The following is a 25,276-nucleotide window of genomic DNA, read 5'->3' as shown; positions in this document are numbered from 1 at the left end:
AGGACAACTGAGAGCTTAGATGGAAAACACTCAGTCTATTTAGATAACCCTGATCCGATTGAATGGATCAAACTATGTGAATTGGTCAAGATCTGTTTTGATGTATTTGAAGTCTAGAAGAATGGCTAAATATATTAGAGATGATCCCACTGTACCAATTACTGAAGATTGAGAAGTAGAAGACAATTAAATTATGACTTAGTTGGTGAATAGTATGGAGTTACGATTTAGTGACCAGATCTTGAGTTGTGGTACAATAAAGGCAATGTGGACTACCTTGGAGTGTATTTTATCTCAAGAGAGTAATTTGTCTCAGATCTATGAATTATATGTCAAGTACTTTTATAAAGCGCGGAGATAGATTAGTCATAGATTATTTCACTAAGATGAGAAGGGTACTACAAGAAACCACCTGTCAATGTAGATTTCCGACGATGAACTAAGACTGACAGAGCTCTGGTCTTCACGGAGACGAAATGCATCGAACAGTGGCTGACGGCATAGCCTAACAATGCGTCGGATAGAGGCTGATGGCATAGCCTAACAGGGAGCTCACAGCTCCTACAGTGGTGGATGGAACCACCACCACCTCACTGGAGTGACAGAACAGTCCAGACGAGAGCGTTGAACTCTCTGGTTTCTCGGCGAAGACAAGGAAGATGAGAGACGAAAAGAATTCCTCCCGTTACCATTTTCCCCCTTTCTTTATGTATTTAAGCTTAGGTTTTACTATTACAAAACTGCCCATGTGCCCAATACAATGCCACCCATTCCATTAAGTCTAATCTAATTACTCTATGTACATAACCCAAATTATACAAAAATTATGAACATAAAATCCTATCTAATATACATTTTAAGATATCGTAACATCCCCCCTCAAATTGATGCTGGTGAGTCAACCAACAACAATTTACCAACCAAAAAATTATGTCGGGATTGAGACAATGTTTTGGTGAAGACATCAGCCACTTGAAGATCCGAAGAAATGTACGGAAGAGATATTACCCGGCGCTCCAAAGTGTTGCGGATAGAGTGACAGTCAACCTCAATGTGCTTGGTGTGCTCATGGAAAACCGGATTGGCCTCAATCTGGATAGCAATTGTATTATCTGCATGAAGCGGTGTAGATGAGGGCTGAGGAAACTGGAGCTCAGTAAGAAGACTGCGGAGCCAAATAACTTCAGAACATGCAGTAGACATAGCGTGATATTCGGCCTCGGTAGATGACTTGGACACTCGATCCTGTTTCTTACATATCCAAGAAATCAATGCATCCCCTAAAAACATACACCAGCCTGTAGTAGAGCAACGGGTATCGGGGCACCCTGCCCAATCAACATCACTGTAGGCAACCAGACGTAGCGCGGAGCCGGTAGGAAAGAATAGTCCACGAGCAGGGGAGCCGCGCTAATAGCGGATGATGCGCCAAACTGCCGCAAGATGAAGGTGCCGAGGAGATGACATAAACTGACTGATCTAACGAACAACATAGGAGATGTCCGGGCGAGTAGTAATCAAGTATGTGAGACTCCCAACCAGTCGTTGATAGATAGTCAGATCATCAAGGAGAGTCCTTTCATCTTTCCTATATTTGACATTGACCTCCATAGGGGTAGCCACCGAAGATGTGTCCTCCAACCCAACGTGAGTAATAAGATCTTGAATATACTTATGCTGGTTTAAGAAAATACCTTTGGGTGTGTGATGTACCTCCAACCCTAAGAAGTACGTGAGTTGTCCAAGATCCTTCATATGAAAAGTGGCATGCAACACCTTCTGAAGCTTGGTAATCAGTCTAGAGTCAGTGCCAGTAATGATGATGTCATCCACATAAACCAAAAGAATGACCATGCCCGCAACAGACTTTTGATAGAAGAGAGATGAATCATACTAACTCTGTGTAAATTTGTGGAGAATAAGTGTGTCGCGAAACTTCTCAAACCAAGCCCAGGAGGCTTTCTTAAGCCCATACAAAGGACGACGTAGCTTGCAGACATGATCAGGAGAGGAGGTAGTCATACCCGAGGGAAGCTTTATGTAGACATCTTCCTGTAGGTCACCGTGGAGAAAGGCATTCTTCACATCCATCTGATGCAATGGCCAGGATTGAGATGCTGCAATGGCTAAGATAGTACGGACTGTGGTCATCTTAGCAACTGGCGCAAATGTTTCCTCATAATCAATCCCATATTCCTGCATGTTCCCAGGGCCACAAGGCGGGCTTTGCATCAATCCAACGATCCATCTAAATGCAGCTTGACAGAGAATACCCACGTACTCCCAAGAGGCCGAATAGTAGGAGGGCAAGCTACAATGTCCCAAGTGTGATTTTCCTCTTGCGCTTGTAGTTCAGTTTGCATTGCCTTTTGCCAACACTCATGTGCCATAGCCTATTTATAGCCAGAAGGAATGGAAATAGAAGACAAAGTAGCTACCAAAGATATAGGGGAGGGAAAACCATACCTGGCAGGAGGGTAAGAACGACGCATGGATTTGTGAAGAGTGATGGGAGCAGGAGCAAAGGGACGATCAGGAGCAAGTGCCAGGTCAGGATGAGGAGGGGGCAGCGATGCAGTGGGGTGAGGCTCATCAAAGCTCGACATACTACATAGAGAGGCAGACGGCAGAGTAACTTGAGAGGGAAAGAAATATTGATTTTCAAAGAAGACCACATTCCGAGAAACATGGACTCGACACGCCTGGGAACATAGCAAACATAACCCTTTTGAGAAACGACATACCCAAGAAATGCACACATAACTGATGGGGCTGTAAGTTTATGTCGTTCATGATTAGGTAGATGCACAAAACAAACACAACCGAACGTCCGAAGATCAGTGTAGGACGGAGAATAACCAAATAATTTAATAAATGGAGAGACATGACGCAAGATAGGCGAGGGCAGGCAGTTGATTAAATGAACGGAGGTAGAGAGAGCTTCACACCAAAACTGAGGAGGAACGGATGATTCAATGAGAAGGGTGCGGACCATATCAAGAAGGTGACGATTTTTTCGCTCAACAACGCCATTTTGTTATGGTGTCGATGGACAAGACTGTTGAGAGATAATGCCTTTGCTTTGAAGAAATTCCTGGAATTCAACTGACATGTATTCGCCTCCAGAGTCAGAGCGTAGTACTTTAATGTGAGCAGAGAACTGTGTTTCAATGAGTGCAAGAAACCTCTTAAAAACGACAAAAACTTCAGATTTAGCCCGTAAGAAGTAGACCCAGGTAAATTGACTAAAATCATCAATAAAGGTGACAAAGTACTTATTTTGTGCATGCGAGACAACAGGAGGAATTGCCCAGACATCACTATGAATAAGGTCAAAGCAATGGGAGGCATGATGCGAAAATGGTAGAACTTTACTTTTGCCAAGTTTGCATTATGAAAGTCAAAATAAGTATCAAGAGAAGTGCAGTCTTGATTGCCTAATAAACCCGATTTAAACAATGTACGAAGGACAACCGAGTTTGGGTGGCCTAAACGTCTATGCCACATCTTAGTGTCAGACCCAACAACATTATATGCAAAAGAAAGTACAGGAGAACGTGGAATAACAGTGGATAGAAAGACTTTAAGTGGAAATAGCTTGCCCACTTTAGGCCCCTTCGCGATCACCTTCCCTGACGCTTGATCCTGCATAACACAGCCAGAGCGAGAAAACTAAACATTACAATTTTTATCTACCAATTGATCAATAGACAGAAGGTTTGTCGATAGGTCAGGAGACACAAAAACATTAGCTAAAAAAGGAGAGAGATCACCAACAACATTGATAGGCAGAGTGCTGCCATCAATAGTGTTGATGTGCAGGTTGGCATCATACTTTCTGACATTCGAAAGAGATACAACATTGTTGGTCATGTGGTTAGCGGCACCAGAATCAAAATACCATTGTTGAGTAGGGATTTTCTACTTACCTGAGATACCAAAAGTAGAGAAAGCAGATATGATCATTTGTTGTACCATTTCAGGAGTGAGAGTGGTTGAACTTGCAGGTGCTGATGGAACCGGAATGGTAGTGACTGGGACGGCAGTCGGTAATGTAGAACTAAAAGTACCAGTGGAGGCATGATAAGCTGTATTCTTCCTCCTTTCAAGGCGTGTAGGACAAGCTGCGATGAAATGACCAAACTTCTTGCAGTAGTTACAGGGCTTCTTAGGGCATTCCCGAGCAAAGTGACCATTTGTCTTGCAGTGGAAGCACTGAACAGAACTCGTGTCCCGGCCCTTATTTCTTCCTTGTGCTACATAAGCCACAAGAGCCGAGATATTAGCCTGGACTCGATGTTCCATGCCAGCCTGAGTAGCAATGCGCTACTCCTCCCTAAGAAGTTCACTCAAACATGCATCCAGTGACGACACTAGATGACGATTCATCAGATGTGATCGAGCAATCTCAAATTCTAGACGAAGCTTCATCAAGAATTGATCCCTTTTACTGGTTTCATGTTCGACTTGCACGACAGAGAGAGCAGCAACACAAACATTCTCATAAACAATATCAGTGTAGTTAGCCCACAGATTTTGGGAGCCCGATAAATATTCTTCAATGGAACGGCTGCCTTGCGTGAAATTTGCCATTTCATATTCGACTTGAAACCGACGGGCCGTGTTGTTTTGACGATAAACCTTGTGGAGGTAATTCCACAGATCCGCTATAGTTTTGTAGGGCCTTAGATTAAGGACTAGATGAGGCTCAATGGATCCAAGTATCCAGGTCATGACTCTAGCATCCATGGTGGTCCATTTTGACAATGCGTCAACATCGTAAGGTGTCGGATCACTCCAATCAATATGACCCCATAAACCTTTTCCCTTAACAAATAACCGAAACTGAAATTCCCAAGCACTGTAGTTCTTACCCGTGAACCGAATGGGAGAGAAATCTAACTTATCTGTTGACATGATAAGATCGAAATTTCGATGAGATTTTTAGAAATACCACCTTGCTGAAAGTTCCAAATTTACCCCTACAGTTGCCAACAAAATTCCCGATCTACCCCCGCAATTTCAAAAATTCCAGATCTACCCCCACACCTTCAGAAATCCTAGATCTGCTCCCACACTTTCGGAAATCCCAGATTTGCCCCCAAAGTTTCTGAAAATTACAGAAACTACCTTATGCAAATAATTTCCTTCGGAAGCTTATGTGAACAGTATCTAGGTCAGAAAAAAACGAACCTTTCCGTTCACCGGCGAGAACCACTCCTCGGAGCTCGGACAGCTATTTCCGACGACTCCTCTGAGCTTAGCTAGAGTTTTCCGACAACCCCCGAGAGCGCTGCCGAAATCAGAGTCGTTGTACAGAGATTCTTCGGGCGGAAAATCTTCAGACAGAGATGGCTTGGTCACTCTTCGGACGAATCAAGCTCTGATACCACGTCAATGTAGATTTCCGACGATAAACTAAGACTGACAGAGCTCTGGTCTTCACGGAGACGAAATGCGTCGGACAGAGGCTGACGGCACAGCCTAACAGGGAGCTCACAACTCCTATAGCGGTGGACGGAATCACCACCACCTCGCGGGACTGACAGAACAGTCCAGACGAGAGCGTTGAGCTCTTTGGTTTCTCGGCGAAGACAAGGAAGATGACAGACGAAAAGAATTCCTCCCGTTACCATTTTTCCCCCTTTAATTATGTATTTAAGCTTAGGTTTTACTATTACAAAACGGCCCATGGGCCTAATACAATGCCACCCATCCCATTAAGTCTAATCTAATTACCCTATGTACTTAACCCAAATTATACAACAATTATGAACATAAATTCTATCTAATATACATTTTAAGATATCGTAACACCACCATCTTTCATCCATTTACTGCAAATGTTAAGGACATTCGTAAGAAGGAGAATTAGATTCAAGTTGTCAGGTTTCTAGATGGGTTGGGTTCTGAGTATGACGCCATTCGAGTCCAATTATTGTCCAATGAGGATGTGACCACCTTAGAGCAAGCCTTTAATATAGTACTTCAGGCAGAAGGTGCAATAGTGAATAAACATGACAAAGATGGTAGTCTATCAGATGTTGTTGCTCTTAACCTTTAGGCATTTATTGGTAAGCCCGATGGTCAGTTTTGTGGTAGTAATAATAGAGGTAGAGGTCACTCTTTCTCAACCAACGGCAGTGGCCGAAATGATAGGGGAGAACGGAAATTCTTCTACTAAGGTGGGTCAAACCATATTTCTGATAAATGTTGGGAGAAATTTGGTAAAGCTACCTGGACCAATTCCATAGTCACAGACATAGATGCCTCTTTTCACATCGGGTCATATGAAAATTCAACAGCTAGTACAACGACTAGGCTAGTTGACTACACCACCTACTACTACTATTGAGTCTTATCCTTCATCCTCTGCAACTGCTACAATGGCGAGTACAAATATGACTACACTGAACGTGTCTTATTCTCCTTCTTGGATCATTCATTTAGGAGCCTCTACCCATTTGTCAATTTTGTCTTCCTTATTTCAATCAATTAATCCATCTCTTTCATATCATCGAGTTACTTTAGCTGATGGGTCCACCTATCCCATTCAAGGGGAGGGTACCATTAATACTACTTCACAAATTTCCTTAGATTCAGTTCTATTTATTCCAAAAATTTCAGTCAACCTCTTGTTTGCAAGTCATATTACCAAGTCCTTAAATTGTTCAATAACTTTTTATCCTACTATTGTTTTTCAAGACTTGCAGATGAAGAAGACGATTGGTTTTGGACATGAGATAGGAAGGCTCTACCTGCTGAATGATGTTTCTATTCCTAGAGTTGTGGCACTTACTATTGTTGATTCTTCTTCTTTATGGCAACTACGCTTAGGACATCCATCATCAGTTAAGATGTATCAGTCTTTCCCTTCTTTGCCAGCCAATATTTCCTTCAAGTTGTCAAGTGGGAAAACATCGTTGAGAAAATTTCCCAGTTAGTTCTAGCCGTAGCACCAAATTGTTTAAATTAGTCCGTTCCAATGTATGGGGACCATGTTGAATTCCTAGTCCATTTGGTTTCAAGTATTTTGTGTCATTTATAGATGATTTTAGTAGAGTAATTTGGGTTTATCTCTTACAGGAGAAATCTGAAGTATTTGATGTACTACCAAATTTTTTTATTAAAAAAAAGAATCAGTTTGGTGTTTGTGTTTATGTTCTTCGTATTGAATACAATGGGGTCTCAAAACGTCTTGTCTCTATACTCAATACAATGGAGTCTCAAAATGTAAAAGCAGACACCTTCTTGAGGTTACTCGGACATTATTACTACATATGAATGTATCGGTCTTTTTAGGGGGATGTTGTTTTGACTTTTTGTTTCTTAATTAATTGCATGCCCACTTCTGTTTTGCATGGTCAAGTTCCTCAACAAGTTTTGAAACCAAATTGTAAGTTGTTAGATATCGTTCCTCTTGTTTTTGGGTGCATGTGTTTTGTACACATGTTGGGGACTTCAGTTGATAAGTTGCCACCTTGGTCCGTCAAATGTCTTTTTGGGATATTCTCGTTATCAAAAGGGTTACAAATGTTATGACCCCGTTTGAAGAAACATATGTGTCAGTTGATGTGACCTTCTTTGAGCATACTCCATATTTTGCATCATCTGTTGAGCTTCCTATATCTCCCAAATCATCGTTGGATAGTACAGTTCCTACAACTGTTTTGGATGCACCGGCTCCATCAGATTCTTCATCACCTCGTCGTAATGTCCTTGTGCTCCAGCAATGCCTCTAGCCAATACAACTTCTGAGCCCTCTCATCTTGATCAACCATATTCTTCTTTGCCTGTAGGTCCTGTTCTATCAGATTTGGACTTGCCTATTAGTCTCTGAACATGTAAACAGTCTTGTACTTCTCATCCCATCTAAAAAAATGTGTCCCTATAAGTCTTTTGCTATCTCCCTGTCTATTTCCACTATCTCATTTAGTATAAGATGCTTTGTGTTCTCTTGAGTGAAAACGGGTTATGGATGATGAAATGAGTGCTTTAATGTCTTGGGGAGTATGACATCTATGTGATCCACCAGCAGGGTCAGCTATTGTGGCGTGTCGCTGGGTTTATACCATAAATATAATGTTGTGGCTCTATTGAACGACTCAAGGCTGGTTTCAAAGAGATGTATGTATCTTGGTCTTTGTGGCATTCAATAGAGGATGACCTCTCTTTCATCTTGATGTGAAAAACACCTTGTATGGTGACTTATATGAGGAAGTCTATATGGAGCAATCTCCTGGGTATGTTGCTCAAGGGGAGACAGGAAATGTATGTAAGTTATAGAAGGCTATTTATGGATTTAAACAGATCTCGTGAGCATGGTTGAAGAAGTTTAAAACAGTAGTGATGCTGTTTGGTTTCTACAAAAGCCATTTTGACCATTCTATATTCCTACTCGAGAGGAAGATTGGTATGGTTATCTTGCTGGTCTATGTAGAGGATATCGTACTATCTGGGGATGATTTTGAAGGTATTGCAAAAGTTAAAAAGCACTTGACCACACATTTTCAGACGAAAAATTTGAGCTCCCTAAAGTACTTCCTTGCCATTGAAGTTGTTCGTAGTAAACAAGGTATTGTTCTCTCAAAGAAAATATTTATTAGATATTTTGCAGGAATATAATTTGTTGGCTGCTAAACCTGTAGACAATCTCATGGAAGTCGATTATAATCTCCATGACATACAGGGTCCTACTCTCAAGGACAAAACACATTATAGATGCTTGGTAGGTAGATTGATTTATGCTATAGTTACCAGGCTGGATATATCATTTGCTATAGGAGTTGTGAGCAGTTCATGAAAAATCCTCAAAAGAAGCTGCCTGGAGGATTTTAAAGTATTTGAAGTGTGTACCTGAAAAAGGTCTGTTATATACTTAGAATGGAAAGATTGATGTGTTTGGATATTTTGATGCAAATTATGCTAGGTGAAAGACGGATAGACATTCTTCATCGGGCTACTATTTTTTTGTTGGAGGTAACCTGGTAAGGTGGAAAAGTAAGAAACAAACAGTTGTGGCTAGGTCGAGTGCGGAGGCTAGAGCAATGGCTCACACGATTAGTGAGCTTATGTGGATTAAATCTGTTCTTCTTGAATAATCTATGGTTGTGAAGTGTGACAATCGAGCTGCCATCTTCATTACAAGCAACCCTGTATTCCATGAGAGAATTAAACATATAGAGGTTGATTATCATCTTATTAGAAATGCAGTTATGCAAGGGAAGGTGGTAATTCTATATGGGAAGTTTTCAAACCAATTGGGAGATGTATTCACCAAGCCTTTGGGAAGACGTGAACATGTGTTCTTTTGTGACAGGTTGGGTTTGTTTGATATTATCCTCTAACTTGAGGGGAAGTATTAAAATACCAGTTTAGGGGTATTTTGGTTATTTCTCATATTATGGTTTATCCTAGCTTATGTCTGTTAGATAGACAATGTTTTTTTATTTTTGTGGTTCAAGTTTCATTAAAATCAGAGGTGTATTTTAGGAGATATATGAATTTTTGTATCTAGGGTCATTTTTATCATTTATACAATTATTATTTACACTTTGAAATAAAAGAAGGAAGCTTGTGCCTTGCTGGCACAAACTTCAACACAGCCAAGGCTGTTCTCTCTCCTCTTTTTTTTTTTCTGAGAAGCTCTCCTCTCTTTTTTTACTCTTCTTTTTCTCATTTTCTCTATCAAAACTCTTTATTTCAATTTCTAAATGAAATAAAGGAAAGGCACAATTTATAACTATTAAAGCAGGATGAAGGGGGTAGCAGGAAGTGGAGAGCGTTGTCCTATCTTGCTGCATGTTCTTTGTATTTTTCTTATAATTTTACTAGTTGAACTGCCAAACTAATATGTGAATGATCAAGCCTCAAATATTTGAGGTTGTCATTGCACCATTTGGTATGCCGACTTGCCATCATCAACAAGAGCTTGACGTTTTTTACTGTTTTTAGTTCTTGGATAGAGTGATAGGTCCTTTGGTAGTTGGAGTTGTTAGAGTTGAGTGGTTAAAACTATATAGGCTGCCATCAAAAGTTAAAACACTGAGAGGAAGAACATTCAAAAGGAGCAACAATGATGTAACTTTTGTCTTACAGTTAAGTTTGGTTTTTGTGGCTTAATCATCTCTCTGATGAATCACCAAGTGTCAGTATTGTGACCGGCTTTCTGCATTCTGCCAGGATGCTCTTATACATATTAGATTTTTAAAATGCTACTAATTCTTTAGAATCCTGATTATTGATTTAAAATACCCACTTGCTTGAACCATTTTTTAATCTAGCATTTGATTTCTGAGACTCCAGTGATGCCACTGCAGGATGCAGTTTCTCGAGGGCTTGCTCGTGCTGGCTTGGATGTTATACACTATGGGTGGGTATATACATATCCGTTGACATGGATGCTGGCATGTATAATTCTCGTGAGAGATTAAGATCTAGTTTTTTGTCATGGCACTTAACTGATTGAGTCTACACAACCACCTTTTGACATACCTTCTTACTCCTTTTTATGTCTGATATAAATCATAAACAAAGGTTTTAATCCACTAACATATCTTGCCATTTTGAAATCACACAGCGCACGTTGCGCCAAGCAACATCGAAATGTCTAAGCGAGAGACCATGCAAGAGAGAACTAAATCATAAACAACGGTTACCGTCCCCACGGCCGGCGATCAGACCCCACCCGACGGTCACCGTCACTTTGGCAAGGCTATCGCAACCACTTCCGACGCCGGCAGAAGATGCAACGAAGCAGAACCAAGAGAGATTTCTCTTCACGGTGAGGAAGAAAATCCAACAGAAGGTTAGACTCATCCAACCAACACTCCGATGAGCCTCCAAAGTCTCTGATGGAAGACCACGACGCTTGCTGGATGATGGTCTCCCAACGGAAGAAGCGGAATAACCTTTTCTGCTTTAGCTAAGGAAAATGCAGAGTTACCATCGAGAGAGTCATTCGGAAATCTGGTCCGGTGATCCACATCTCTTCAACTAACGAATCTAAACTCTCCTTCATTTGCGTTCTAGCATAAGCGTTCTCCAACTTCAGACTACAGTTTCAGAGAGCGACCATCGAAACGGAAAGATCCCGCGAACTCTGGCCGTGGGATTTGATTTTGTCAGGTCACCCATCGAAGAGGAACTTCTGTTTTGGCGAGAATATTCATCCCCGAGACCAAAAACTCGGGTTTTGGCTGGAAAGAGCTAGCCGCAACTCTCTAGTGTTTCTCCCCGATGCTAGATCCAGAAGAAGAACCATTTCTCCCCGACAATGCTAGAGCATTCCCACCACTCCTCCCCGAGACCCATCAATGCCAACACACCTCTCCCCCCCTCAACAGAAACCTCAGAAATCATTCAAATCCCACCAAATCTTCTCCAAGACGGGCGCAATATTTTGACCCTCTCCATTCTAGTCCAAACATCCCTCGAAATTGTCAAATCCAGCATTCTTCACTAACTGATTGACGAACTCCACCTCCCCTATACTCCTAGAGCCTCCTACCTCAGCCCCCAAACTTGGCTTGTTCATTTCGGAACCCAACAAGTCTTCTGCGGCTCTTGCTCTCACACCCCACATCACCTTAGGCATCACCGGGATCTTGAAGTGGCTACCCTCGGCACCCTCCAGCCAATACGGCCAATGGGTTACTATTACCAGACTTCCTGCTGAGCTATGGCAGAACGTGGTATTCTCGAGAGTCATCACTGAGTTTTGCTCCATCATTACTTTGGACCCAGTCTCTGAGCACTGGCACCGTCTTGATGAGGCCCGAATTCTCATCAACCATTTTCGTCCTTGTGAAGGACACTACTACATATGCATTATGGGTGGACAGGGTGCGGTTTTGGATCCGCATCAACATTGCAGCTATAGATGATTTTAGAAATGTGGCCTCTAAAACTGCAGTCGAGCCTCGAGAAAACACACAGCCAGTCAATGCCCTGGGAGTAGCACCTCCTGACCCCCCCCCCCCCCCCCCCCATCTTAACCATAAAAAATAACTTCACTCCCACCTTCCCCTCCCATTGAGACCCCCATAGCCCTCACACCCCTCAAGCTTCCCCCTCGGATAATGGACTCTCCTCCTCCCTCACCTTCGAGAAATCCCCACCCCGAAAATTACCTCTCTAACGCAGAGTCCAGAACTAGTGAGCGTGCTCCCCGTGGTTGAACACAAAATCTTTCTCCCCCTCCCCTTGCCACCTACCAGTGCCGAAATAGAGGCCAACCGAGACAACTTCTCCAGGGAGGACCCAGTGCTACCACTCGATACATCCGTAACCCAGAGACGGGAGGCTTCATTTTTCCAGAGTCGGGTGAAAGAGCTCAAAATTTGTGGCTGCTCCCCAATTAGGACAGCATAAATACGACCTAGAAACCTAGGCCCAGATAGTGGAACCTGCCAAGGTGATGGGCATTGTCTTCACAGAGCCTCTCCCTGGAGATAACCACCTATCTGAGAAGTCAAAGAAGAAGAAAAATGATCAATGATTATTCTCTCCTGGAATGTCCATGGAATTGGGTCCTTGCGTCGTCCGAGACCCATCAATGCCAACACACCTCCCCCCCCCCCCCCCCCCCCCCAACAGAAACCTCAAAAATCATTTAAATCCCACCAAATCTTCTCCAAGATGGGCGCAATATTTTGACCCTCTCCATTCTAGTCCAAACATCCCTCGACATTGTCAAATCCAGCATTCTTCACTGACTGATTGATGAATTCCACCTCCCCTACACTCCCAGAGCCTCCTACCTCAGCCCCCAAACTTGGCTTGTTCATTTCGGAACCCAACAAGTCTTCTGCGGCTCTTGCTCTCACACCCCACACCACCTCAGGCATCACCGGGATCTCGGAGTGGCTCCCCTCGGCACCCTCCAGCCAATACGGCCAATGGGTTACTGTTACCAGACTTCCTGCTGAGCTATGGCAGAACGCGGTATTCTCGAGAGTCATCTCCGAGTTTGGCTCCATCATTGCTTTGGACCCAGTCTCTGAGCACTGGCACCGTCTTGATGAGGCCCGAATTCTCATCAACCCTCTTCGTCCTTGTGAAGGACACTACTTCAGATGCATTATGGTGGACAGGGCGCGGTTCTGGATCCGCATCAACATTGCAGCTATAGATGATTTTAGAAATGTGGCCTCTAAAACTGCGGTCGAGCCTTGAGAAAACAAACATCCAGTCAATGCTCTGGGAGTAGCACCTCCTGACCCCCCCACCCCCCATCTTAACCATAAAAATAACTTCACTCCCACCTTCCCCTCCCATTGAGACCCCCGTAGCCCTCACACCCTTCAAGCTTCCCCCTCGGATAATGGACTCTCCTCCTCCCTCACCTCCGAGAAATCCCCACCCCGAAAATTACCTCTCTAACGCAGAGTCCAGAACTAGTGAGCGTGCTCCTCGTGGTCGAACACAAAATCTTTCTCCCCCTCCCCTTGCCACCTTCCAGTGCCGAAATAGAGGTCAAACGAGACAACTTCTCCAGGGAGGACCCAGTGCTACCACTCGATACATCCATAACCCAGAGACGAGAGGCTTCATCTTTCCAGAATCGAGTGAAAGAGCTCAAAAGTTTGTGGCTGCTCTCCAATCAGAACAGCATAAATACGACCCAGAAACCTAGGCCCAGATAGTGGAACTTGCCAAGGTGATGGGCATTGTCTTCACGGAGCTTCTCCCTAGAGATAACCACCTATCTGAGAAGTCAAAGAAGAAGAAAAATGATCAATGATTATTCTCTCCTGGAATGTCTATGGAATTGGGTCCTTGCGTCATCGCGCCTTCATTTGGGACCTCCTTGCCTCTACCAAGGCAAATGGAGTTGTTCTTCAAGAAACCAAGTCGCCTTCTCCTCCCCTTGGCTATATCCGAGAGTTGTGGCCCCTTAAGGAGCCCGGCTGGGCTTCAGTGGATGTGGTGGGATCGGCTGGCGGCATCCTACTGGTGTGGGACACCAGTACCATAGAGGTGCTTGATCATTATTGTGGCACATACTGCCTTGGAATCAAGCTGAGAGACAAAGGTTCAGGGAACATTTGGTGCCTAGTGGTTGTTTATGGCCATACCAGACACCATGAGCGCCACCTCTTTTGGGATGACCTCTTGAGGACTTGTCAGATGTGGCCTATTCCTCTGATACTTGCGGGCAACTTCAATGTTACCCGCTTCTGCCATGAGAAATCCCTGCCATCTCGGAGAATCACAACCTCCATGAGGCTTTTTACTGACTTTATTGGCTGCTTGGATCTAGACGAGATTACCCTATCTGGGAAGACCTACACTTGGTCAAATGGCAGACAACCCCCCATCCTCTCCAAGCTTGCCCGCTTCTTAGCCAACAATGATTGGCTCCAGCTCTACAACAATGTCACTGGCAAACTTCTCAATTGGGTCATCTCTAATCATTGGCCGATTATGGTTGATAATCATTTTGGCAATTGCCTCCCCCCCCCCCCTTTCAGATTCAAAAATACTTGGATGGCGGACCCCTCTTTTGACCTCTATCTAGTCCTTCTGGGAGAAAATGATCGTTGTTGGCCCGACCGGGTGGACCTTCCCAGTCAAGCTCAAGTTGTTGAAGCTGTTGTTGCGATCCTGGGCCTCTGCGAGGAGGCCTCTTCCTCGGCTGAGAGAGCCTCTGCCCTTGCTCAGATAGCTTCTCTAGACTCAGAGGAGTGTCGAGGACTCTTCTTCGGAAGTCACTCAGAGGTATGCCCTTCAAGGGCAAATGCAGTCCTTCTCTCACAGCGAACCCGTGCACTGGAAGCAACGTGCAAGATTTAAGTGGTTCTCCGATGGGGATGCTAATACTAAATTCTTCCACGCAGTCGCCTCTGCACGAAGAAGAGCCAACCGCATCACCACGCTCGTTAATGGTGAGACTACCTCAGATTGAACCCTTATTTCAGACTCATTGGTGATTTTTTTTGCAGATTTATATTCTGATTGCCGGCCAATCCGCCCTTTCTTCCAAAGGGTTTACTTCTAGGCTATTCCATCAGTTGCAACTAGTCTCATCGAACTCCCTTCCTCCATTCGGGAAATTTCTCCTGACGGATTTAACGAGGAATTTTATCACCGATGCTGGCCCTTCATCAGAGATGGTATTGCCTACATGGCCCGCTCCTTTTATTAGTATGGCATCAGATATAGGAGCATCACAACTTCGTTTATTGCCCCCATCCCTAAAAAAGATGGGGCAAAACTCCCATCCGACTTCTGGCCGATCAGTTTCACCACTTGTGCATATAAGGTGATTGCACGCCTCTTTGCTAATCACCTCAGGGCAGTTCTCCCTATTGTCATTCATCATGGTCAGAGTGCTTTTATCTAGGGAAGGAACATACTTGATTCGGCCATGGTATGTCTCGAGCTCATCCACCACTTTAAGGTTCTATAGCTCTCCAAAGTCATCCTCAAGCTCGACTTTGAAAAAGCCTTCGACAGAGTTAACTGGAAGTTTTTGGACACCCTCCTGGGGAAGATGGGATTCGGGAAAAAATGGCGCTTCTGGATCCAAAGTTGCATCTCCTGTGCAAGCTATTCCGTCCTTCTCAACGGAACGGTTTGTGGGTAATTTAAGGGAACTATGGGAATCAGACATGGAGACCCCCTTTCCCCTTGCTTTTCAATGTGGCGGCAGAATATCTATCCTCTTTGATCTATTCGGCCAAAAACATGGGATGGCTCCTCCCCCACGACGTACTGCACAACCTTTGATATTCCGATCCTCCAACTTGTAGATGATACTATTTGTTTCGGAGTTGGTACTATGGATCAAATCAAAAAACTGCGTGTTATTTTGGGATTATTTGAATTGGTTGTTGGTCAAAACATAAACTGGAAGAAAATCACTATTCTATGCTACCACATCGATCCAGCTAGGTTTTGGGGTATGGCTGACTACTTGGGATGCTCCTTGGGAAATTTTCCAGTTATATATCTAGGGCTCCCACTTTTTGACTCTCGGCCTTCGACGTCGCTCTGGTCCCCCCTTATTGAGAAATTTGAGAAGAGACTAGCTACTTGGAGTGGTAAGCTTCTATCTACAGCGGGGCATCTCACTCTCCTCAAGTCTTGTTTGGCAGGGCTGCCAAACTATCTGTTATCATTCATGCACTGTCCGTCCTCCGTTTGCTCTAAGATTGACACTATTTGTTAGCGCTTTCTCTGGAGAGGATCAGAAGACACCTTCAGATATCATTTGGTTAGCTGGAAGGATATTTGCATGCCCCGTAATAGGGGAGGATCAGGTATCTGGCCTATGAAGGAAATGAACAAAGCTCTCATGCACAAATGGATATGGAACTTCAACATCAAGCATAACAGCTTATGGAGAGAGATGGTCATATTCTACCTTCAATTTTCGTGTGCCTAGTGGAGAGAGGGTGGTGTCACTCGCCTCCTATCCTTGATATGGAAATCAATTTATAAGCTCCTCCCAGTATTCAGAGATGCTACTTCCTTTCACACAGGCAATGGAAGGACATCCTCTTCTGGTCGGATGAATGGTACGGGCCCCACCCCCTCTCGGAGGACTTCCCAGGGCTCTCTAGGGTGGCTAGGACCTCTCTTGCTCAATGGCTGATTCTTGGAGGGATCATTCATGGAGTCTCCCGTTTTGCCAAGGACTAAATGTTGAGTAAACTTCGGCTTTTTCTCTCCTATCTAGACTCAACAGTACTATTATTCGGGAACATGCAATTGATAAACTAACTTGGAAGCCCTACATTAATAGCTGATTCATTGTTGCTTATGCCTACTCTCATATCAAAAAGCAAGACTACAGTATGCATGAGCACAAGGCAAACCTAGTTTGGAAGCTTTTAGCACCAAGTAAAATCAAATTTTTCGTGTGGTCGGCCATCAGAGAACAGATCCTCACCTCTAGCAACCTTCATAGAAGAGGCTTCACTGCCCCTGATCGTTCTTGTTCCCTTTGTGGTGTGTGCAATGAGACAGTCCAGCTTGTTCTTTTACATTGTGGATTTTCTTGGCAAGTCTGAATGAAGATTTTTCAAAAGATTGGACTACAAATGGGGCTACATCAAGACCTCTTTGGTACCTATGAGATGGTTAGAGGGATCCGCCTTCCTCAGTTGGGCAAGTTAATTCTTTCGGCATGTCTTGCGTATGTCCCATGGTGCATATGGCTCGAGCAAAATAACCGGAGATTCAACTCCAAAGCTAGCACCCCGGACAATACAACTTCATATGTTGTGGGCCTTATCTCGAACTAGTTACATACTAGGAAGGAGTTTGCCGCTCTATCAGGTGTTTCCCTTCGGAAAAATTGGAGTTTGATCGCTCATATGACAGACCCTTGTAGGATTCCGGTTATAACCATCTAGGATCCTCCCCCTTGCGACTGCATCAAACTCAATTTTGATGGTAGTGCTATTGGTTGTCCTGAGCCAATTGGAGCAGGTGGTGTTTTCAGAGGTAGCAATGGAATCCATATTCTTTCTTATGCTGGGTCAGTGGGCATTGCTGATTCAAATACTGCTAAAGTAAGTGCTCTTCTATTCGGCCTCTGAATCTTCAAGGAATGTCTCCCTAGCAAGCTAATTATTGAAGGAGACTCAAAGATTGTCATCAGTTGGTGTTCAAAAGATAGCTCCCCCTCTTGGCGCCACTGACCTATCACTGATTGTATTGCTGACATTGTAATTGGAATCTCATTCCTAGATCAGCCAACTCTTTGGTTGATAAATTGGCAAAATTCGGAACTTCCCAGCAATTTCTCATTGTTTGGGAAGGCTTCCCCCCTTTGTAATTTGCTCTCTTGAGCTTTTGTCTTAATAAAATTCAGCATCATTAAAAAAAATATATCATAAACAGAGAAGATTACCTGAACCTTCTTATTCGGTTTGGTTTTTCTTTGCAGATTGGCATCTACTCCAGCAATGTTTAACAGCACACTCTCACAGGATGTTGAGCGTTTCTGTCCAGTTGATGGATCCATAATGATAACAGGTTGTTGAATACATGGATCCTCTTCCCATCATCTTTGACCATGAAGTCACTATAGAGAACAATGATGCCTAAATATGCCGGGCTGCTCGTTTGAGCTCTCATAATAAAATTCAATATTATTTCAAAAAAAATATATATATATATATATATATGCCGGGCTACATTTATCCTTTTTTTCTCCTCTACTATGTTCATTCAATAGTTATAAGGTTGAAAATAGTTGACATTCAAGAACATTCACCATCACAATTATGCATATTTTCAATTCAAATAGAAATAGTCTATTGCTCCTAATTGGGTTCTTTTTATCTGTGGTCCATATGAACAGCCAGTCATCTTCCATATAATCGCAATGGGTTAAAGTTTTTCACAAGTGCTGGAGGGCTTGGGAAAACTGACATCAAGGACATATTGGAGCGTGCGGCAGATTTCTATCATAAGTTCTCAGTTGAAAGCTTAAAGGAGTCGGAGAATTCAGCGTCCTCAGCTTTGAAGGTGGACTATATGACAATTTATACTTCCAACCTTGTAACAGCAGTTCGCAAAGCTGCAGGGGGTATAGGTATATTGATCTGATCTATCACTTCTAACTCAACACAAGACCATTTACAGTACCTAGTTCTTCTACTGGAAAATAAAAAACAAGTTTCTTATATTTGATTTCTATTGAGTCTGTTTTCTGCCTTTGAAACTTTTGATGATCATGTTATGAATTGCATTCTGATTTGTATTTTGTTTTTCCAATTTCATTCTAAGCCTGCCCATTATGTTTACTTTCAGAGAAACCTTTGGAGGGATTTCATGTAGTTGTTGATGCAGGAAATGGAGCTGGAGGATTTTTTGCGGTAACCTAATTTTTTAAATCCCCTCTCTCTCTCTCTATCTCATGCTTTTCTTGTATTTTCTCTTTTCAGATAATAAATAGAAAATGAAGGAAGAAAAAATCAGTATGGGGTGGAGACAAGAGAGGAAAAGGAGGGAAAGAATAAGTTTCTGTCAACCTCTCTTCCTCATTTAATTAACCACTTAAGTCATTGAATGACAGGCTACTAAAGTACCCTTAAGAATAGAACATGATAGGACAGGTACTACTAACATGATAGCACAGTATCACCCTTCACTACTAAAATATACTTAAAAGAGGTGAAGTTCAACATTACTCCGTGCCGCATCCCTTAAAACTTATGTTTTTTTTGGATTACACCCCTAAAGGGTCTTTTTGGAACCCCACGGAAAAGAAAAGAAAAGAAAATGAGAATTTGATCATTATTATTCCCAAAAATAGTTACTGAAAAGGAGAATTTGATAATTCTCTCTTTTTCACCAACTATTTTTGGGAATAATAATGGTCTCCTTCTCATTTTCTTTTGTTTTCTTTTCTTTTTTAGGGGTTCCAAACAGACCCTAAACTCATCTCCTAGTTGCTGCAATGCCTACTTTTCTTTCCGAAATTAAAAAAAAAAAAAAAAAACATTTTGGGAGTAGATAAATTATATATGGTTTCCAAGTTTGCAGTCTATCCATGGTTAATGTTCATCTTGATGTTTCTTTTAGGGAAAGGTTCTTGAGCCTCTTGGAGCCATAACTACTGGCAGTCAGTTCTTGGAGCCAGATGGTAAATTTCTCAGCCAAAATATTCTAAAGGGACTTCTAAACCTCACATAATTAGTAGGTAATATTTTTTATCAGGTATGTTCCCAAATCACATTCCCAACCCTGAAGATAAAGAAGCTATGAGAGCAATAACCCAGGCTGTCCACAAGAACAAAGCTGACTTGGGTATCATCTTTGATACAGATGTTGATAGGTAATGTAGGATCTTGCAATAACATCTTTGCTCCCTCTTCACTGTATTCATTTTTTAAATGAATAAAAGCTATCCAACATTACAAAAAAGATAATAGAGAATCTTGCAGTGACTCTTCTTGGTCTTTTTCCTGCATTTTTTAATTGTTTGTTTTCTCCAGATCTGCAGCTGTAGATTCCAATGGTCGTGAATTCAACCGGAATAGGTTGATTGCATTGATGGCTGCAATTGTACTTGAGGAAGTAGGATTTCTGGCCTTAAAATGTCTGTTTACTCATGATTTTGCAGTTTGCCTCATGATAGTTCTAACTTTCTGATGTTCACTCAAGTAGCATCCAGGGACTACAATTGTCACAGATAGTGTAACTTCAGACGGATTGACCGCATTTATTGAAAAGAAACTTGGTATGCATGATGCTATTTTAATCAGTTTATAGCCTTTTCCAAATGTATATGTTAATTACTTCTACTTCTATGTAAGGAGGAAAGCATCACCGCTTCAAAAGAGGCTACAAAAATGTTATTGATGAAGCAATTCGCTTGGTGAGTGTATATTGTTTTACAAAATATGTAATAGAGAAATGATTTAGAACAACTTTTTAAAGATGTGGCAGTGACAAAGCACTTTAATTGAAGCATGTAAAAATTGATTGCAGAACTCAGTTGGTGAAGAATCTCATCTGGCAATTGAAACTAGTGGACATGGAGCCCTGAAAGAGAATCATTGGCTCGATGACGGGGCATACCTAATGGTAAGTTTATTTTGATCTACTGTTAGATACATCTTAGGGGCGAGAGATTGTCAGAGATCCTTGATCATATGTTTGTGCATATGTTTCATTTCTAGTTGTTAATTATTTGCAGTGATGTCTTTTAGGTCAAGCTCCTCAACAAGCTAGCTTCAGCCAGAGCTCAGGGACAGGGCAGTGGTAGCAAAGTGCTAACAGATCTAGTTGAGGGATTGGGGGAACCTGCTGTGGCTGTGGAGCTTAGACTTAAGATAGATCTGAATCATGCAGATCTGAAAGGAGGGTAGGCCTCACGATTTTTGCAAATCCAGAGTTCTATTTTTTTTTTCTTTTTGTGAAATTTCACCTTGCTATTTGGTTTATTGTTCATCATATTTCACATTGAATGTTGGGGATTCATATTGGATTTGAGTTACCTCATATAGGCATATCAGTCGCAATAGCCTGATATTTGCAGTATATCAGCTGGTGCGGGTGATATGCATGTTACTTTTTTTTTTTTTTTCTGTGAACAATGAGAAATGAGATTTCAATTAGCAAGCTTCACATATGGGCATATCAGTTGGAATAGCTGATATATGTCTTGTATCAGGTGAAGTGGCTGGAATGGATTGGATTTTCCATTACCAGTACACTATCTAAAATATTATCTACATTACTCCATATCTTTGGGTCTTAAATTAATGCCTCCATACTCCCAAATTATACAAATTGCCTGCATGCCCCTATCATCAAATTCAGTCAGTTTAAATATAGCATAGCAAGATTAAAGTACTGCTCTGAAACTGATATAGTGACTCGTAGGTACATGTATCACTCATCCAATATGGACCCACACAAATGCAGCATCCAATTAAATTTAAAACAGGTGTAATTGTTCTAACACAGTTTCTAGGTGGGTACTATGTATTCAAGTGGTTGCACATTGTTAGTCATAAAATCACTTTATTTAGGATATTTATGTCCTTTTCTAGGCTATAGTTGGAGTTAACTAGTAGAATCTAATGGTAAGGATATATAGGCATTCTTTTGGGGATAATGGAGGGGTATATTGATACTAATTTGACATCCGAGGGTATATAAATAACCCAAGACATAGTTTGTTATAATTTTGAAGGCCCAGTTGTTTGCAATATTTCCAAATTTTAGTTGATCTTGGTAACTGGAAGTGGTACTCAAGTTGTCTGCTTGTATGAAATTATCTTGCCTGCAGTTCCTTTCGAGACTATGGAGAAGCAGTGCTGAAACACTTGGAGAACGTGGCAAGCATGGACCCCAAGTTGCAAAAAGCAACTATCAACTATGAAGGAGTAAGTCCTTTAGTATTTTCTAGCAAGCATGGCAAATTTTATGCTACGTTGTGTGGATACCGTCTATTCAGCCGGAGAGGACGTTTCAATGTTCTCGTCTTGATATAAATGGATGAAAAAATCTCTGTTTGTCATGATTTTTTTTCCATTTTAAACATCTAGGTCCTGTTTGGTTCCAAGTAACAATGACAGAGAAGGAAGTGGAGTAAGATGTTTTAGGTATCCCTGATGGACGATGCTTCTTTATCAGTTTGTCGTCTTTTGTGCCGTTTTCTCTAGCTAAACAGAAGCTTTTAAGTATCTTTCTCTTGAGCCTGGTAGGGATTGATGGTAGACATTTATTTTTTCCTGTTGTATAATTCTTCACGTAAAATCAATTGAGGGTGCTGTCAGTGTAACAAATGACTGTACAAAATTGTGTCAATGTTTGCATCTTTTCTCATTCTGGCAAATGATACTAATCGATTTTCCTTTCTTGAGCATAGGTCCGTGTATCTGGCCACGGTGGATGGTTCCTTTTGCGACTGTCACTCCATGACCCTGTTCTGCCCCTTAACATTGAGGTAGTACACTCCTAGCCTGTTCTCTTCACCTATTAAGAGATCTAAGGATGCAAACAGAACATAAGTCATCAAATTATAAACCACTTGTTGCAGGCATCTAGTCAAGAGGACGCTGTGAAGCTTGGACTTGCAGTGCAAGCAGCAGTTAGAGAATTTTCTGCTCTTGACACGTCAGCACTGGGCAAATTTGTGCAACCGTGATGTCATGTGTTATTCGGGAGCTGTATATACATCTTTTTCATCTGGCATGTTTTTAGCTCCCGTGTAATTGAAGTGAGGAAATGTCTACTTTGAGACCCAAAAGGGAAAAAATCAGCTGATTTTTTCCTGTGACAAAGATCTCTCTTTTTTTTTCTTCTCTGTCCGAGTTGCAGGTTCTTGTCTTGAGTTTGTTAATAACCAACAGCAGAACCGCTTGCAGATCAATGGCTGGGAGGCTGACTGAGCCTGCAGCGAACTTGTTGGAAGGAGAGATGCATGAAGTGGATAGATTCAACCATTAAGCGTTACCATCAAAACAATTCCTCCTTTCATGTACCTCCAGGCAAAAATAATCTCTAGGTTGTGTTTTTCGATTTATATAGAACTTGGCAGAAATCGAGTCCAGATAGGATGTGTTTTGGGATGTGAAGTGTTAAGTAATGAACCAAATGATGCAAAATAAAAATCCACATATAAATATAATACATTCTTACTGGCACCTTCACTAATTTGTGAATCAAATGAGATTATTGTTGACGCCAGATGAGAGTAACTTCATCATGAAGTTGAACCGAATGCCCGGAGACGTTTTGGGTTGTGGCCACTTGGCTCGTTCTGGGACCTTGATGCATTTGAAACCCTGGCCAAGATACAATTGTGTTGCTCCAGGATCCTTCGCATCACAGTGCAGTGCAATGGCACGACAATCCCAACTCCTTGCCAGTGCCTCTGCCTTTGCAACAAGCCTTTTTGCAATTCCCTTTCGTCGATCCTGCTGCCGAACTGCAACATTTGATATATATGCAATTCCAGTCCTGAGGGATTTCACTTTTTAAATATCAGTAAATATATCTTAACAGTGAATGATTCTCTTCATTACTTTATCTCAGAAAACTGGCTGTCTAATCATTTCTTGCCACAGAATTTCTTCCAGTAGATGTTTTGAAAACTTCAACTCTCCAAAAGAGGCCACAATAAGTTAGAAAGCAAACACTAAGATGGATAAAAGACTAGTATTGTAATCATGGAGGAATGAGATGCAGTGCTTCACTTTCAGAGTGTACTAACAGGGCCCAAGTGCAGAACCTACAATAATTGAAAACAAAAGTCGTCTCAGAAAGAGAATTACTTGGCAGTTTGAGATCACCTTCTATGTCGAAGTGGTCCTTTCCGTGGAAGGAAGTCAGCTACAGTATCAACTGTTAATATCCCTGCTACATATCCTCTATTGAAGCCAAGGTCTCCAAATTTGACACATTCATTTCTGGAGAAAGCATTACCATCTGCTGAAGTACCAGCAATAGCAACAAGACATGCTCTCATACATCCATCTGGTACAGAGAATCCCGCTAACAACCCCATAAACCGATTAATCCTGAGCGCCAAATCTAAAGGAAAAGAGTAGTCTGGGAAGAAGCAGCTGCAATGTGTCTCAGCCACTTCCCAGCTGTCCTCTACCCTTGCCTCTCTCACTACAACATCAGGATACATGGATGGAAACAATTCAATGGTTTCACTCGTTCTGAAAACACCTGGAGAAGCAAAGATAGGAGGAAGAAAGGAATTGATGACTTAGGAGGTATGGAAAGTTTCAAGAAAGAAAAAAAACCGACTGTTGTGAACCCTATAACCTCCAGATACAAATGTGGCAAAGCAGAATTTAAGCTTAATCAGAGTAAGAAATCTAGGAAGTTATCAAGGTTTCAAATTCAACCAGTTTAACAAAACATAAAGCTGTTCATCACAAAAGCTTGAAAGTATGCTTGTATCTGCCATTTAACTGATAAGGAATTATTCCAGAGAACAACATGATATGCTTTAACTTTCAAGAGTTCAGATTCCTCTGAACTAACCTACCCACCCATGTCCCACATGTGAATGCCCATTTCCACTTCCCATTTTATATAATCCATCGTGAATCAGACAAGACCATAACAGGCACATCTCCGAATATCCTGGCCACCCAGTTGCAATTTAATATGGCACATGAAACTTGTCTCTACAGAGTTATTGTTCATTTTCTACAGAATTCTCTCATACCGCGAAATCCGCCACTCAAAAGAGAGCTCTTTCTTTCGCAACGACAGTAAATTGGCGAATTCCCTCAAAATTCGAGTTGCTTCTTTCAAAAACTGCCGTTCTGTATGATCAATCTTTTTGAAAAAAAAAAAATGAAAATTGAAAGAAGCAACTCGAATTTCACGACTGTAGTCCAGGGTACTCAATCAAAAGCCCCTTCCAGAATTAAAAATATGGGAACCGGAGTCTGAAAATGGAAACAGAAAGACCCAGAAATACAGACGAGTAGCTAACCTGCTTTGGTGGAATTGCCACGGGTGGGTCGAGAGCTTTCTTCCACCTTGGTGCCGGAAATCCTAGCTGGAAACGATAATTTCCTGAAATCGAGACTTGCTTTAAGATTAGTGGCAGGAGAGAGAGAAGGGGAGCTGAAGGAGACCGTTCGCATTTCCGGTTGCAGATTTTTACAAGTGAGGAAGATTGCAGTGCCAGTCTCTTCTACTGCATTTCCACCACTCGTGGCATACCACAATTAATGCTCGGGCAAATTAGTTAATTCCTACAAGAGGAAGTTATTTAAATTCTCATTAGAGGGAAAACGGATTTTACTCGCACTCCATTCTGTTAGCTCATGGTTTA

General features: G+C 42.1%; 2 protein-coding genes across 5 annotated transcripts in view; one reads left to right on the top strand and one right to left on the bottom strand.

The window, feature by feature from the left end:
* The window catches only part of LOC137950368 (uncharacterized), a 48,718-nt gene extending 25,621 nt beyond the window's left edge, over positions 1–23,097 (top strand). For 2 of the 4 annotated variants that reach the window (XM_068796803.1, XM_068796792.1), the window contains exons 5-18: positions 10,320–10,372; positions 17,900–17,988; positions 18,317–18,550; positions 18,769–18,833; positions 19,543–19,603; positions 19,678–19,795; positions 19,956–20,037; positions 20,128–20,200; positions 20,277–20,338; positions 20,452–20,547; positions 20,673–20,827; positions 21,758–21,854; positions 22,340–22,417; positions 22,511–23,097. In XM_068796803.1, the coding sequence (XP_068652904.1) occupies positions 10,320–10,372; positions 17,900–17,988; positions 18,317–18,550; positions 18,769–18,833; positions 19,543–19,603; positions 19,678–19,795; positions 19,956–20,037; positions 20,128–20,200; positions 20,277–20,338; positions 20,452–20,547; positions 20,673–20,827; positions 21,758–21,854; positions 22,340–22,417; positions 22,511–22,618 (1,371 nt within the window). In that variant the 3' untranslated portion in view covers positions 22,619–23,097. The remainder of the gene's footprint in view (positions 1–10,319; positions 10,373–17,899; positions 17,989–18,316; positions 18,551–18,768; positions 18,834–19,542; positions 19,604–19,677; positions 19,796–19,955; positions 20,038–20,127; positions 20,201–20,276; positions 20,339–20,451; positions 20,548–20,672; positions 20,828–21,757; positions 21,855–22,339; positions 22,418–22,510) is intronic. The other 2 variants (XM_068796820.1, XM_068796812.1) reach the window with 1 other exon arrangement.
* Positions 23,098–23,105: 8 nt separating this feature from the next.
* Positions 23,106–25,224, bottom strand: LOC137950386 (GCN5-related N-acetyltransferase 4, chloroplastic-like). Its single transcript, XM_068796832.1, has 3 exons — positions 24,932–25,224; positions 23,766–24,150; positions 23,106–23,433 (listed from the first exon to the last, which is right to left on the bottom strand). The coding sequence occupies exons 1-3, from the start codon at positions 25,083–25,085 to the stop codon at positions 23,136–23,138; spliced, it is 837 nt and encodes a 278-aa protein (XP_068652933.1). The 5' UTR covers positions 25,086–25,224; the 3' UTR covers positions 23,106–23,135.
* Between the last annotated feature and the right edge of the window lie 52 nt (positions 25,225–25,276).

Source organism: Aristolochia californica, unplaced genomic scaffold (assembly GCF_029961685.1).
Source record: "Aristolochia californica isolate CCGP_79_NKW_82.1479 unplaced genomic scaffold, dmAriCali1.0.hap1 SCAF_1, whole genome shotgun sequence".
Taxonomy (NCBI): Eukaryota; Viridiplantae; Streptophyta; class Magnoliopsida; order Piperales; family Aristolochiaceae; genus Aristolochia; species Aristolochia californica.
This window is presented reverse-complemented; position numbering and strand designations above follow the sequence as displayed.